At 34.5% G+C, this 13824-nt stretch overlaps 1 protein-coding gene across 1 annotated transcript; it reads right to left on the bottom strand.

The window, feature by feature from the left end:
• Nucleotides 1–977: 977 nt before the first annotated feature.
• LOC121407375 (L-methionine gamma-lyase-like) lies at nucleotides 978–11670 on the bottom strand. Its single transcript, XM_041598425.1, has 10 exons — nucleotides 11576–11670; nucleotides 9881–10185; nucleotides 9250–9408; nucleotides 8143–8277; nucleotides 7479–7651; nucleotides 6076–6187; nucleotides 5647–5760; nucleotides 5044–5181; nucleotides 4137–4282; nucleotides 978–2570 (listed from the first exon to the last, which is right to left on the bottom strand). The coding sequence occupies exons 2-10, from the start codon at nucleotides 10133–10135 to the stop codon at nucleotides 2507–2509; spliced, it is 1296 nt and encodes a 431-aa protein (XP_041454359.1). The 5' UTR covers nucleotides 10136–10185; nucleotides 11576–11670; the 3' UTR covers nucleotides 978–2506.
• Nucleotides 11671–13824: the final 2154 nt, after the last annotated feature.

Consider the following 13824-nt stretch of genomic DNA (forward strand, 5'->3'; position numbering starts at 1 on the left):
AATCTCTAATCAGCGACAATCCACTCATCTTCGCTCCCCACCAAGATGAGTGGATTGTCGCTGATTAGAGATTGGGAGACATGTGCCCTCTATGTTAGCTTTTGGGAAAGGGCACTTCCAAACAACAAGGTCCAATCTGGACTATGATCTATGCTCCTAAGTTCCATCATGTTCATAGAGAAGTAGTAACATCGTCACTTTATTTATGATTGTGATTTCGTTCGCGATGGAGGGAATGTGGAGCTGCACTTAATTACCTATACCCATGCATGCAGGTTAAAAGAATTGGATTTGGGATGGAATGTTCCGGGTAACTCTTAGGTGATATCATAATAAGGAAGACGTATTTATATAAATTGTGTTATTTTGTTACTAAAAAATATAGAAAGAAAAGTACACTTCCTATATAATAGCCAATAAGTGAAAAAAATAGTAGGAAATCAAGTTGAGGGGGAAAAAATAGCACTTTCACCGTACACCCAATCTAAAAAATGTAAGAGTAATTTCGAATTAACGGCTGAGCTACTTTTTTTTCTTCAAATTTTCATTTTCATTTCTCTCTTCCTCTTCTCTCCTCTTTCCCTCCGTTCTTTAAGAGGAAAGAAGAAAGGGGCCGTGTTGTGTCATTGGTTTTCTGCAGATTCTCGTATTCTCCCCCCCCCCTGTAAGTCACTTTCCGGGGCTATGTTTGGCCGGATCATACAGCTGTCGCGGGTCTGAAAGATAAATTTTTGTGACATTTGCGGGTGATGTGGCAATCTTTTCTCTTTTTGTGCAATTTCCTGTATTTTATTTCTTAATCTTTCTTTCACTGAAAATGAAAGCACGACTGGACCCGTTTATGAATTACCTTGATGTATGTAAACTTATTTGAGAATGAATTCTGTCAGTTTATATTTATATAGTTATTTAATTGCTGTTTGTTGTAAATGTCACTGGAAGAATCGATAAAGATACTTTAAAACAAAACAAAACAATTGGTGATGACAGTGCCTCATCAGGCACGCCACTGCAGAATTTATTATTTATCTTTTAAAAGAAAAATATAATATGCAACAAAATATGAAATTAATTCAGGAAGAAAAATATATGCAACAAATATGAAATGTAACAAGACCAAAAAATTCAACTCATGCATTTAGTCACTGGTTCGAGTTAAGATGAGAGTGATGAAAGATGTGATTATGCCTTATAAGCACACAAAGATTTTGGGAGATTATCAATCGGACTCCGACCTATGGATTCAGAATGAAAAAAAAAATATATCACCTATTTTTTTAAGTAGAAACAAGTTAAAGTGTATCTATAAAATATTGACTTTCTTGCCTAATAGTATTCAGTTCGAGCCATACTGCTTCTAAACTTTCATAATTGAGGTTGGATCTGATGATGCTGAAAGATATATTATTGCATATACAAACGCCCCTCCGCGTTTATTAGACCTGTACATCGGGTGATATCGTAATTATCATTTTTAACAGTATCATAACTAATGAGGTTATGCAGCCAGCCAGGTTTCTGATATGCAAAGATTGCCAAATTTAGATTTAGTCAGTAAAAATCTTATTTTAAATGTTTATAATGCTCCGGCAATTTATATGGCTAATCTTCAAACCCTTATCAAGACCTTTCCTGTGCAACTCATATTCATGGTTATCACTCTTTGGTTCATATTGACTGATTCCATCATCTTTACACTGTTAGGTACATTCACATTCAATTCGCAACTACATGTCACGATCATCACTGTGTATTTGATCTGATCACATTTACTCTTTTGTAGATCAGATTCACTATTATCATGATCATCACTTTGTACTTGACTGATTTCATCAACTTTACACTGTAAAGTATATTTTCAAAACATTGGCTGAGAAGCAATGTTACTATGGTAACTGTTGTATAAAACAGGGCTTGTCGAATCAAACGTCCGACAATTCAGTTCATGAAACACAACCCTATATGACTCATGCGCAATAATTATTTACTAACCATGCAGCGATTTATTGGCGATCTTGAAAATGTGTCAACATTTATGAGGTAATGAGGAGTAAAAACAAGCACAAGATAAATGTATTGCTGTTGAAGTGCTTTTTTAACAAAAATGTAAAATCCTATTTAGGTATGCTGAAGGTATGACAACTCAAACAACGTCACAGGTCTTCAGCATAGGCCAAAGTATCTCATGTCACAAAATCCCCCCCCCATATCAAAAAAAAATCGATTTACACATGTTTAACCAGGTGTAAACATGTCTTATGTAAGAGGCTTCCTTTCGAAACGTTCGTGTTCAAACAGCTAGGCCCGTTCTATATTATATACAAATAAAGTCAATTTTAACAAGTGAAACACTGATAATTTTATGGCAGTTGGGCTGAAAATATAGAGTAAATTCAGGATGTATGATATTTTATGAAATTTTTCGTATTTAGCTTGTTTAATTCGGGTATTATGAAACGGTGACTTTTCAGCCAGGAGCGAAAAGGTTGTGGTGATTTGTGGATCATCATGCCTTTGCCAAAGCTTGTTCAAGATCTCTTATTAGGTCATCAGGATCTTCCACACCAACACTGAAAAAATAACAAGAAATTATATAAATGAATAATGAACGAAAATAAAGAGTATAGCAGTTAATAGTATATGGAAATATATTTTAACTTTTGATTATGACTGTCTGTCTTAAAAATCCACCTAATGAGATATCAAATATTGAAATACTAATAATATAAGTAAAAAGAAGAGCAATGAGCCAATATATAGTTTTAAACAAGAGATGGCGCTATACCTAATATGATCCGAAAGTTTATGCCATATCTTAAATCATTATGAGCAACTCATTGTAATGTTTTAAACGAGAGATGGCGCTATACAACTTTTAACACGAGCAGGAAATTGTTCATGCTTGAAGGACCAAATTAAAATGCACTCATGGGACCAGTGGCGCAGCCACTCCCTCCGAAATCATATTTCAGATTAAGGGATGAAATATAATTTACAGAAATAATAACTAAATGAAATTAAATCAAAATAAATCAATCATTAAGTGTAGATTAATGACCCTCCATATATTAAATTTGTTTGGGAATGAAATATTTCTTACACAAAATAAATAAAACTAAAAAGAACTAAATTAAATAAAATGAAAGATATAAAAATAAATAAATGCGGATGAAAATGTAAAATTGCAACAAACACAAGTAAATAAGCTTGAAGGAAAATCCATATTGAGCTATTTTTAAATTGTGTATTTCATGCGTTTATTAAATCATATCTTTGTTTATTATTGTTTTGGGGGAACTTTTTAAAATTTAAGTTCTGGAGAACGTTTCATGAAAGTTGTAGGCACTGTCAAGTTGATTTTCTAAGCCAGTTACCAGAGCAACAGTCGAAAACCAGTGCTTCTTAGCCAATCAAATCCAAAGATTTCACTGTGATTGTCAGCTCTGACATGAAACCCGTGGTAAAATGTACATGAAACATAAACATATGAATTAAATGCAAATTAAAATAAAATAAAAATAAATGAAGAATTGTGACAAGAGCAAGAAAGTTCAAATTTGCACAATAATGTCAATAACGAAAGTCATAATGATAACAATTACAATAAAAATGAAGATGATAATGATATAATACAATAATAAACTAACTGTAATAATCAAGATAAGAATAACATCAACAATAATAATAATGATAATACATAATAACAACAACACAGGTAATAATTATAATAATAATGATAAAATAACAAAGATTATATATGGATTGGATAGATGTGTGATGCAACAATCCACTCCAAATAAAGCTTGAGGTAGATGCTTTAACAATATGAACATCCAAACAGTAAAAAAAGTCTAGAATTATTCTAATCTCGTCGAAATCTATTTATTTGTTTCTGGATATATTTCTTATTCTTCATTTTCCATAATACCTTTCGTGTTCAGGCATGTATCAAAAGTGGTCTAGCGCCATCTCTCGTCTTATACATTACAACCGCTCACTACTCCATGCATAATACACGGTAATTGTAGCTGTATCAAGTAAACGGTATAGCGCCATCTTGTGTTGAATGCAAGAAAATTGAAAGTGAAGTAAATAAAGTACGTAGAGATCGCGAAAAAAAATCTTTTTTTTCTAACCTGAATCGAATCATTCCATCTGAGATACCACCTGCTTCCCTCTCCTCCTTTGACATGACCTCAGGACCGTGTGTCATCGATGCAGGATGCTCCATTAAGCTTTCTGTTCCTCCCAATGATGTAGCCATTAAAATCAGTTTGATGTTCTATGATCCGTGAAGAATTTAAGATGGATTAGATTTTCATATTAATATTATATCATTCATCAATGATGCATTTGAATTTCTTCCATATTGCATATTAAGGGTTATATATTTTTAATCAATTTAAAGATTAAAAAAATCGAATATCCGTATTTTAATCTTCGAAAGAGAAATCAGAAACAGAAATCCTTCGAAAATTTGTTTTGGCCAATTTATCGTCGGCCCGGCAGCCGCTTTGCAGCGTCAGATTTTTTTTTTTTTTTTTTTTTGGGGGGGGGAGGGGATGAGTCAATAGGTTAGATATTCCTGACTATCAAATCAAAGACAAATGTAAAGTAGGCCTTCATTAGAAATTATTCCATTCTTGTGAAATAGTTTTCTTGCTTTTGCACTCTTTTAAATGAAACAGAATTGTATTCAAAACTGTATCTGCTTTTGAAATATTATGTCATAAAAGGTTTTAAGTTTTATTTGATCATGATTTAATTTAATATGGAAATTGACTCACATCATTCGATATAAACGAAAACTATGTCCAATATGTATTTAGCATTTTGCAAAAGAGTTGACAATTTAACACGTCATTTTGATATACCGTGAAAGGCCTGTAAATGGCCTTCTCGAAATGGAACACTGAGTCCATGTAGCTAAATCGAATAATCTAAAATCCATTTAACATTAACGTTTCATTCATATAAATCAACAGTGCAAAATGAAATAAAAAGTCTTGGAATAAACAATATTTATTCTATTTGATTATATACCTCCATGACGATCTTCCCCGCGGCTAAACCTCCTTTCATCTCAAAGTTGACCATACCACCAAATCCTTTCTTCATTTGTGATTTTGCTACGTCGTGCTGGGGATATGATTCAAGACCGGGATATCTTACACGAGAAACCTGAAAACAGACAATACATTTAACTTTTTTTCGTTCTTATAAGACAGTGCTAATCAAGAGCTGATTTACTGCACAGTTAAAAAAATCATTTCATTTTTTTTTCTCATTTTGAATTCGAATAAGAGCTATTAAAGCTGATGAAAGAGTTTTCATTCGCTCATTTAGGGAACGTTTTTACATTTTACTTCACTGAATGTATTTGTTTGTAAATTTAAAAGAATTGCGCATCAATGTTCAATTCTTGATACTTACTGCTCAATACTAAATATTTGCATCTAAATTTGGAAAAATTGCCCCTTTATTTAAAGCTCTACTTGATCAATTAATTCTAGTTGTACACCAAATTGTATATACATGTATTTCATGTCTATTTATAGGTTATTTATTTTGTTTTATTGTGCAAAATGTCGTTCATAAATTGCTTGATCTTATTAAACTATAATTATGTAATAATGATTGACCAACCTTAGGATGTGTTTCTAAATATCGTGCTATCTTGAAAGCGTTGCTACAATGTTTCTCCATTCTAAGTGGTAGGGTTCGGATCCCTCGAAGCAAGATGGACGCTGTGAAAGGACCCTAACACATGAACGAATATAAAGTTGTACTGAAAATATGTAAATGGAATACTAAAAATCACAGTTTTTTTGTGAAAAAATGACTGTTGTAGCAAAAAGACAAATAACTCTGTGGCAGACCTATTTGTCAATTTATTCAACTGGGTAAAAAACTCGATTTAAGCGATGTAGTGCAGAATTGTGAAAGAAATGCTGTATTATCAACCAATTCCTCATTTAAACGAGAAGAATCAAAATTATCATGGATAAACCATGGAGATAGATACTAACGTTCCATTCATGAATGCTTTCGAATCAAGATGATTAATCGACTCACCATTGTATTACCAATTTGCTTCTGGTATTCTGATAAAAACAAAAATAATTCCGGATCCTTTGTGCACATTGATCCTCCTAACAAATCTCCATGTCCTCCTAAATATTTCGTACTGCAAACATTTCAAAGAAAAAAGATAACTGTTAAATCTCATGCCCAGGGGCGGATCGAATGATTTTCGGAAGGGAGGGGGGAGGGGCATTTTTGCACAGGAAAAATTTGACACGCAAAAAAAAAAGAAAAAACGTACTCACTATCATGACATATTCCTAAAATATTTGTTTGTGTCTTACAGGGGGGGGGGGGTCATGGGCCGGATGTGCCCTGTAAGGATCCGCCAGTGCTCATAACCCCCCTTTTTGGTAATGGTCATATGTTTTAACTTTTTCTCTATAACGGAGACAAATTAAAGTGTCAAACAGCAGGTTTTGTAAATGAAAAAAAGTACAGTATGAAATTACGATCATTACCCCACTCTCAAGTCAAGTCACCCACTAACATGGATTTGAATAAAGAGACAAATCAAACATTCTGACTGATCAAAACTCGTCGAAATTGGATGTAAAATAAGAAAGTTAAAGCAAGTTTCGCTTATAAAACAATATACGCAAAACACAGAAAATGCAAATGAAAGATGATGTCACTAGCTTGATATTTCTTTTGCTCTTTCTTCTTAAATTATAAAATATTTCAATTGTGGCCGATTTACAATAAGGAAGCATCTTTAGGAACAATAATAGGATGCAACATTGCTAGTGTCATGTTAGAAAAAATATGTCATATTTCCTAAAAGTAATAGTGAGTGGTTGATCTCATTGGTTCCAACCTTTGCATACTGACCAGGATGTGTATAAATGTTTTCTTAGCTTAATCGAATCTTAAAAACGTCATAACTTTCTTTTTGCTTTTTTATTGAAGTAAAACTTCATAACTTTCTTGTTTTCCATCCTATTTTTCATGAAATTATCATCGTTATGCTAGTTTGAAATTGTCCTTTCATAAGATAGATTAAGAAAGAGGCAAAGAGAGGTGGAGAGAAAGAGAGAGAGGGGGTGCCATTTAGGAGTGTTATGGAGCAATCTAAAAAACGAAGAGCTAATTTAGCTGACTGCACTTCGGAGTGCCGATTTTTCTAGTTCAAATTTGAACTAGAAAAATCAGCACTCCGAAGTGCAGTCAATTTAAACTAGGAAAATCAGCACTCCAAAGTGCAATCACTATACACGCTCTTTAAGAGCTAAATTAATTCTTCGTTTTTTAGAGTGAGAATGCATATTGCAGAGAGAGAGAGAGAAAAAAAAAGCAGTCTATCGAGAAAAAAGTTGATACTATCATAAAGCTGATGATTTTATCATTTCAAGTAAACTATAAGAAAAGGAGAATAATTTGCTCCTCGCTTTTACCAGCTTTGAAATGAGATATCAACACCAAGACCAAGTGTGTCTTGTAGATATGGTGTGGCGAATGTTGAATCACACATGCTGATAGCCCCTGGAACAGACTTGGCAACATCTGCAAACGCTTTTAGATCGGTCAGGTTTAACGTAGGATTGGTAGGGGTCTCAGCGTAGAAGAGCTTGACTCGATAAAGCAAAGAAAATGTAAGACGATTCATATATCTACCTGAATATCTCCTACTGGTGTTTCAGAAAGATATAATAGATACAAATTATTGACCTGACTATGTGCAGTTAAAAAATGCATCAAATTCAATCGTTTTTTTCTTCTTATTCAGCAATGGGGAATTTCTCAGTATGAACTTCAGTTTCATTATAATTTCAAGGCTTATTTTTTGTGCAATTTGTGATAGAAATTTTATTTGTCAAATACTTCAAATCAAAATTTAACTGAATGTATTTTTTAAATATCAATATGTTGCTCATTCGCATTATGATACAACATTCTGGATCTTGGAATTGTATAATGAAGACTTATAGGCCTGGAATAAAACTTAAATTGAATTGACAACTACGCTTGTACGAGTGACACATACTGTTATGACATACTGAGAGGTATTGTTATGTGTGATTTCACAGTAGTCTGCAAAATAGTCTTAGAAATAATGACCTTTGTGTTCGACTTTATCGCATTTTTGTAAGCGTCAATGTCCCCAGCCGGTACAAAGGTTGTTTCAACACCAAAATCCTTCAGCATGGAACTAAAGAATTTATAGGTTCCTCCAAACACTGGATCGGGTGCTACCTGTAACACAAAAGAATACATATTGTTGTTATTTTTAACTGATCTGCTTGTATCCTCCTCTTGTTCATCTTTTTTTTCGCACCCCCCTCAACCGTATTATATTTCATCAGAATAGTCAATATATCATGAGAGATTTTTTTCGGAACAGAATTTGAAGTAAAACATGACGTATTTGCTATCATTATCATCATTACTATGAATTTGTAGGGGAAAAGAAACACTTATAGGTCTTCACACGTCTGTTACGTTACATAATCATGTAAAACATTTTACACTTCGGGTAATCTGTCAAATTATATAACACAAATATGAAATAGATCATTTAGTGTTGATAGGTACTCCAAAGTCTAAAGTTTATGAGATAAATCATTCATGCAGTCATGCTGAGCAAACATATACATATATTTTTCTCCAGAGTGTCACAAATGGCTCATAGTGCCAAAATGAATTATGGGAACTGGGCACAATGCAAGTTACTGAATGAATTGAGTAATCCTAAAATGATTTGCTCTTTGCATTCATTAGTGACTTTCTTTTAATTGTGTGTAAATCCGTTAATAAAACTGCAATGATATAACCCCCCATTGGCCTTCATGACAGACCAAACGTTGACTAACAAAATGAAATCAAAATGTTTTTTTGGCAGTCCCTGTCCACTTATAAGGAAGATCATTTTTTTTGGCAGTCCCTGTCCACTTATAAGGACGATCATTTTTTTGGCAGTCCCTGTCCACTTAAAAGGAAGATCATTTTTTGGCAGTCCCTGTCCACTTATAAGGAAGATCATTTTTTTGGCAGTCCCTGTCCACTTATAAGGAAGATCATTTTTTTTGGCAGTCCCTGTCCACTTATAAGGAAGATCATTTTTTGGCAGTCCCTGTCCACTTATAAGGAAGATCACTTTTTTGGCAGTCCCTGATAAGGAAGATCATCCTATGAAAGCGCCCCTAGATAAGAAATTATGATTCCTACCACGTGATCTCCCGTCTTGATAAGAGCAAGGACTGTAGTGGTGATAGCAGACATACCAGTTGAGAAAACAAGAGCTCCTATTCCTCCTTCAAGTTTGTTGATTGCATGGGCAGCATTGTCACAGGAATGGTTGCCATAGCGACCGTAAATATACCCCTCCTGCACAGATTGTAAATCCATTGTGATAAATGCAAATTTAAAAGAACATGTAATCACCTTGAATTTTTTAATAACAAATAATTATTAAAAGAGTGTCAGTGATAAAATTATTCAGAATATATCTCTATCGTCTCATATATAGAATTCACTCACACAAATCGGACGATGAATCAATAGTCAAATCCAAAGCACCATATATTTTACTCTAAATTTCAGATGGAAAGGTATCCATAAAATGGAAATATATTCGGAGAATATTTAATTCAGTATGCAATTCATAAAAAGAACAGTGATAGGGGGATAGGAGGTACAGATGAAAAGGAAAAAAATAGAGTGGGATTAAAGAGGAAAACAGGATACATAGATTATAATAATAATGTCAATATCAATAATAACAAAATAAAAGGACGACGACGAAGACGACGCGACGATAAGGAAGAGGAGGGAGAAGGAGTAAATACGACAATCTAACCTTACTAAATTGCTGGTAATCTTCCACCTTTCCATGAAGTTCATAAGAACTTGACCAGCTAAGAGATGGAACGATGGGAGTAGTAGCCGTTGGTAGTCTAAGCTTCGTCTTAGCTGTTACCGCCAGAGTGTCTTTAGTGACACCATCATCATAGTCCTTAACATCCTCTAGTCGTCTGATGCGGTTCTCTGCGTCATCCAGTTTGACCTTGAAGTGTGAATCAACCCGTGGTCGTGTGATCTTCCCCTCTGACATTGTCAAGCGTAAAACGACGGGGATGTCCTCTAAAATTGTTCGGTAAGTTACTAAATGAAATATTTAGATAAAAAAAAAATAAGAAGGGAACACCGGAATGAAAGTGAGGGGAAGGAAGAAAAAATAAAGGAAGAGAGGAAATCAAAGAAAGAAAGAAAAAACAAGTGGAATGCCTCTGGCGGTCTCACCTGCATCACGCGATTCAATATAGCAGCAGTGCTATCTTTTAAAACTACTATAACTCGCAAAAGATGTTCAGTGATACTTGGTTACTCTTATTTCCATGTTTTATGAACTAGACCAATACACTTACAGAGATATGATGGTAATTCAACAAATACCCCAACGTGGCCAAAGTTAATTGACCTCAGATGACCTTTGACCTTAATCATGTGACCCGAAACTCGCAAAGGATGTTCAGTGATACTTGATTACTATTATGTCCAAGTTTCATGAAGCAGATCCATAAATTTTCAAAGTTATGATGGTAATTCAACAGATACCCCCAATTCGGCCAAAGTTTATTGACCTTTGACCTTGGTCATGTGACCCAAAATGCGCACAGGATGTTCAGTGATACTTGAATACTCTTATGTCCAAGTTTTATGAATTAGACCAACATACTTTAAAGATTATGATGGTAATTCAACAAATACCCCAAATTTGGGGAAGTTCATTGACCCTAAATGACCTTTGACCGTGATCATATGACCTGAAACTTGCACAGGATGTTCATTAATGCTTGATTACTATTATGTCCAAGTTTCATGAATCAGATCCATAAACTTTTAAAGTTATGATGGTAATTCAACAGATACCCCCAATTCGGCCAAAGGTCATTGACTCTAAATGACCTTTGACCTTGGTCATGTGACGTGAAACTCGTGCAGGATGTTAAGTGATACTTCATTAACCTTATGTCTAAGTTTCATGAACTAGGTTCATATATTTTCTCATATATTTTCTAAGTTATGATGAAATTTCAAAAACTTAACCTTAGGTTAAGATTTTGATGTTGATTCCCCCAACATGGTCTAAGTTCATTGACCCTAAATGACCTTTGATCCTGATCATGTGACATGAAACTCAGGCAGGATGTTCAGTAATACTTGATTAACCTTATGTTTCATGAACTAGGTCCATATACTTTCTAAGTTATGCTGTAAGATTTGGTGTTGACGCCGCCGCCGTCAGAAAAGCGGCGCCTATAGTCTCACTCTGCTATGCAGGTGAGACAAAATGAAGCATCAATTGAAATAACGTAAAGTGAAAGAATAAATACATTGCTTTGATGTATAGGCCTACATTAATTATGAAACCGAACCTCTCTTTCCTCGTATATAATCAATTATCGAACCTACATGTGCAGCAAAGTAAGATTATTCTCTTCGAAAATTAAGTGTTTTTTTTAAGGTAAAGTATATATTTTATTATATTTACCCGAGCTGAGAATGTGAATCGTATTGTCCTCTCTTATGTGCCTCACTATGCCTGAATAATCGGTTGCATAAACATAATAAATAGGGAAACAAACCGGGCAGGGTTATAATGTGATTCCGAGCACAAGGGAAGGAAGCGCACTAAAGGATATACATCAATAGATATCAATCATTAACTGGTATCAGGGGCCGCGGAACTGGCGGGGCGGGGGGGGGATGGTTGGGGGGTCCAGCCCCCCCACACACATTTTTAATACCGTTCCGCGGCCCCTGAATATACAGTGAGTCCTAGAAAAAAAACGAAACCGAGATTAAGCGATGATTTATCATAACTTAATCACAAATACAATAGACAAATGACCTACCAATGTAAAGCTTAGAATCTCCTCTTTCATCTGATACTACTTAGATTATTCCTCGTTCACGCATGAGTGAGCGAAAACAATTTGAAGAAATGATACCAAAAACTCATTTGGCGGGGGATCTGAATTTCAAAAAGAAAATCACATGCATAAAAAGTTCAGTATCTGCTCTTTAATTTGATACCTTAATAACAAAAAATGGCCAAGAAGTAAAAAAGTTATGTTCCCTCTAAACAATGCTTGTATTTACATAATTTTATCAAATTATAGTTTTCACCGGTTTCCCCATAGAAGCCATGGCATGGTTAACAAAAGACTTGATGCATGGCTGATCGTCAACAAAACGGAGTGTCGAGTGAGTTTGAACGCTATAGCCTGTAAAACCTCTGCATTTTATGAAATTATTGGAATTCAAGCATTATTTCAAATAACCAGAACTTTGTTTTTTCAAAATCATTTTCTGTAATTAAGGTATCAAATTAAAGAGCAAATATTGAACTTTTTGGAAATGGGGTTTTCTTTTTGGAAACCAGATACAACCCGCTAAATGACTTTTTGGTATCCCCTCTTCAAATTGTTTTTGCTTAGTCTTGCGTGAATGTGAATAATCTAAGTAATATTAAATGAAAGAAGAGATTCTAAGCTTTACAATGGTAGGTCATTTGTCTATTGTCTTCGTGATTAAGTTATGATAAATCATCGATAAATCTTGGTTTAGTTTTTTTTGTGGGACGCACTGTATAGTAGCTCAAGGCAATATGACTTTCAAGGCCTATTGTACATGTTGTATGTAAGAAATTTAAATGGCACCAAATGTCCAGAGAATCAAGAAATTTGATAGTTGATCATGAAGTTTTAAGTTTATTCATTTTTCCATTGAGCACTTTCTGAGTATGAAAAAAGTACTGCAAGATGAAATGATATAAAATCAAGACACAAAGATATTTCATCTGACATTAGAGTAATCAAATGACGAGTGTTATAGCACTTATACACAGCAAAAAGTGTGGTGTTAACGGGTGTACATAGAGGACCACACCAGTTATTTTACACCGGTGTTAAATTGACAGTGTAAGCTTAGCACCTATAGGTGTTATTTCAATACATGTTGTTGTTACATTTACACTCTTTGGTGTTATGTTTAATCTCTCGGGTGTAATTTTAACACCTCCGAGAGGGTGTGGTCTATTAACACCAATTGGTGTCAGTTTTTAACAACGCAGTTTTTTACAGTGTACAGGTGCACTTGGATAAAGACTAGGTATACAAATATGGATGTAAACACTTATAATGCAAAATACCAGGGGTAGTAAAATGAAACTATGAAAACAGATCCTTTGGAAAGGTTAACACCGACATAACAAGTAACTCACGCATTTTTCAGGGGTAAAACAGTGCCACCAAACATTTAAAGTAGTCGATGAATATATCAAGTCCAAATTAAGTACATTCGATTTTACATTTATTAGAATAATTACATCTCCCATATAACATTTTATCATCATACACTCTTAAAAAGAATTGGTCAAAATAACCAGCTGTTGCGTGTTGCGGAACATGTGTTGCTTGGCCTACGACCAACAACCAATGCTTGTGTATTTCTATCGCACAGTCATCTAAAGTTTGTATGCCTGGCGGGGGGGGGGGCGTATGAACGGCCCTTCCACCCCCTTTCAAGCCTTGCCAGCAGTTCCGTAGGATATTGTTTTCGCCCTTTTTCGTTCACCAACCCTTTCAGCCTCCTTCCCAAATACAGCCAATGAAGGCCCTCATTTCAGATGTCAGTTATTACTTCTAGTTCCAATTCACCCCATACCCCTCGTTTCATAATTACTGCAGTTCTTAAAGTATAGTTTCAGATTTTGGAGCTAGCCGCACGACCCCTAAC

Source organism: Lytechinus variegatus, chromosome 2 (genome assembly GCF_018143015.1).
Source record: "Lytechinus variegatus isolate NC3 chromosome 2, Lvar_3.0, whole genome shotgun sequence".
NCBI lineage: Eukaryota > Metazoa > Echinodermata > Echinoidea > Temnopleuroida > Toxopneustidae > Lytechinus > Lytechinus variegatus.

Excerpts from the sequence above, each read along its gene's own strand:
- LOC121407375 (XM_041598425.1), bottom strand. The coding sequence starts at position 10,135 with ATGTCAGAGGGGAAGATCACACGACCACGGGTTGATTCACACTTCAAG. Across the intron at positions 7,652-8,142 it reads CGATAAAGTCGAACACAAAG|CTCTTCTACGCTGAGACCCC; the intron begins GTCATTATTTCT and ends TATCGAGTCAAG. Across the intron at positions 5,182-5,646 it reads ATTTAGAAACACATCCTAAG|GTTTCTCGTGTAAGATATCC; the intron begins GTTGGTCAATCA and ends GTCTGTTTTCAG.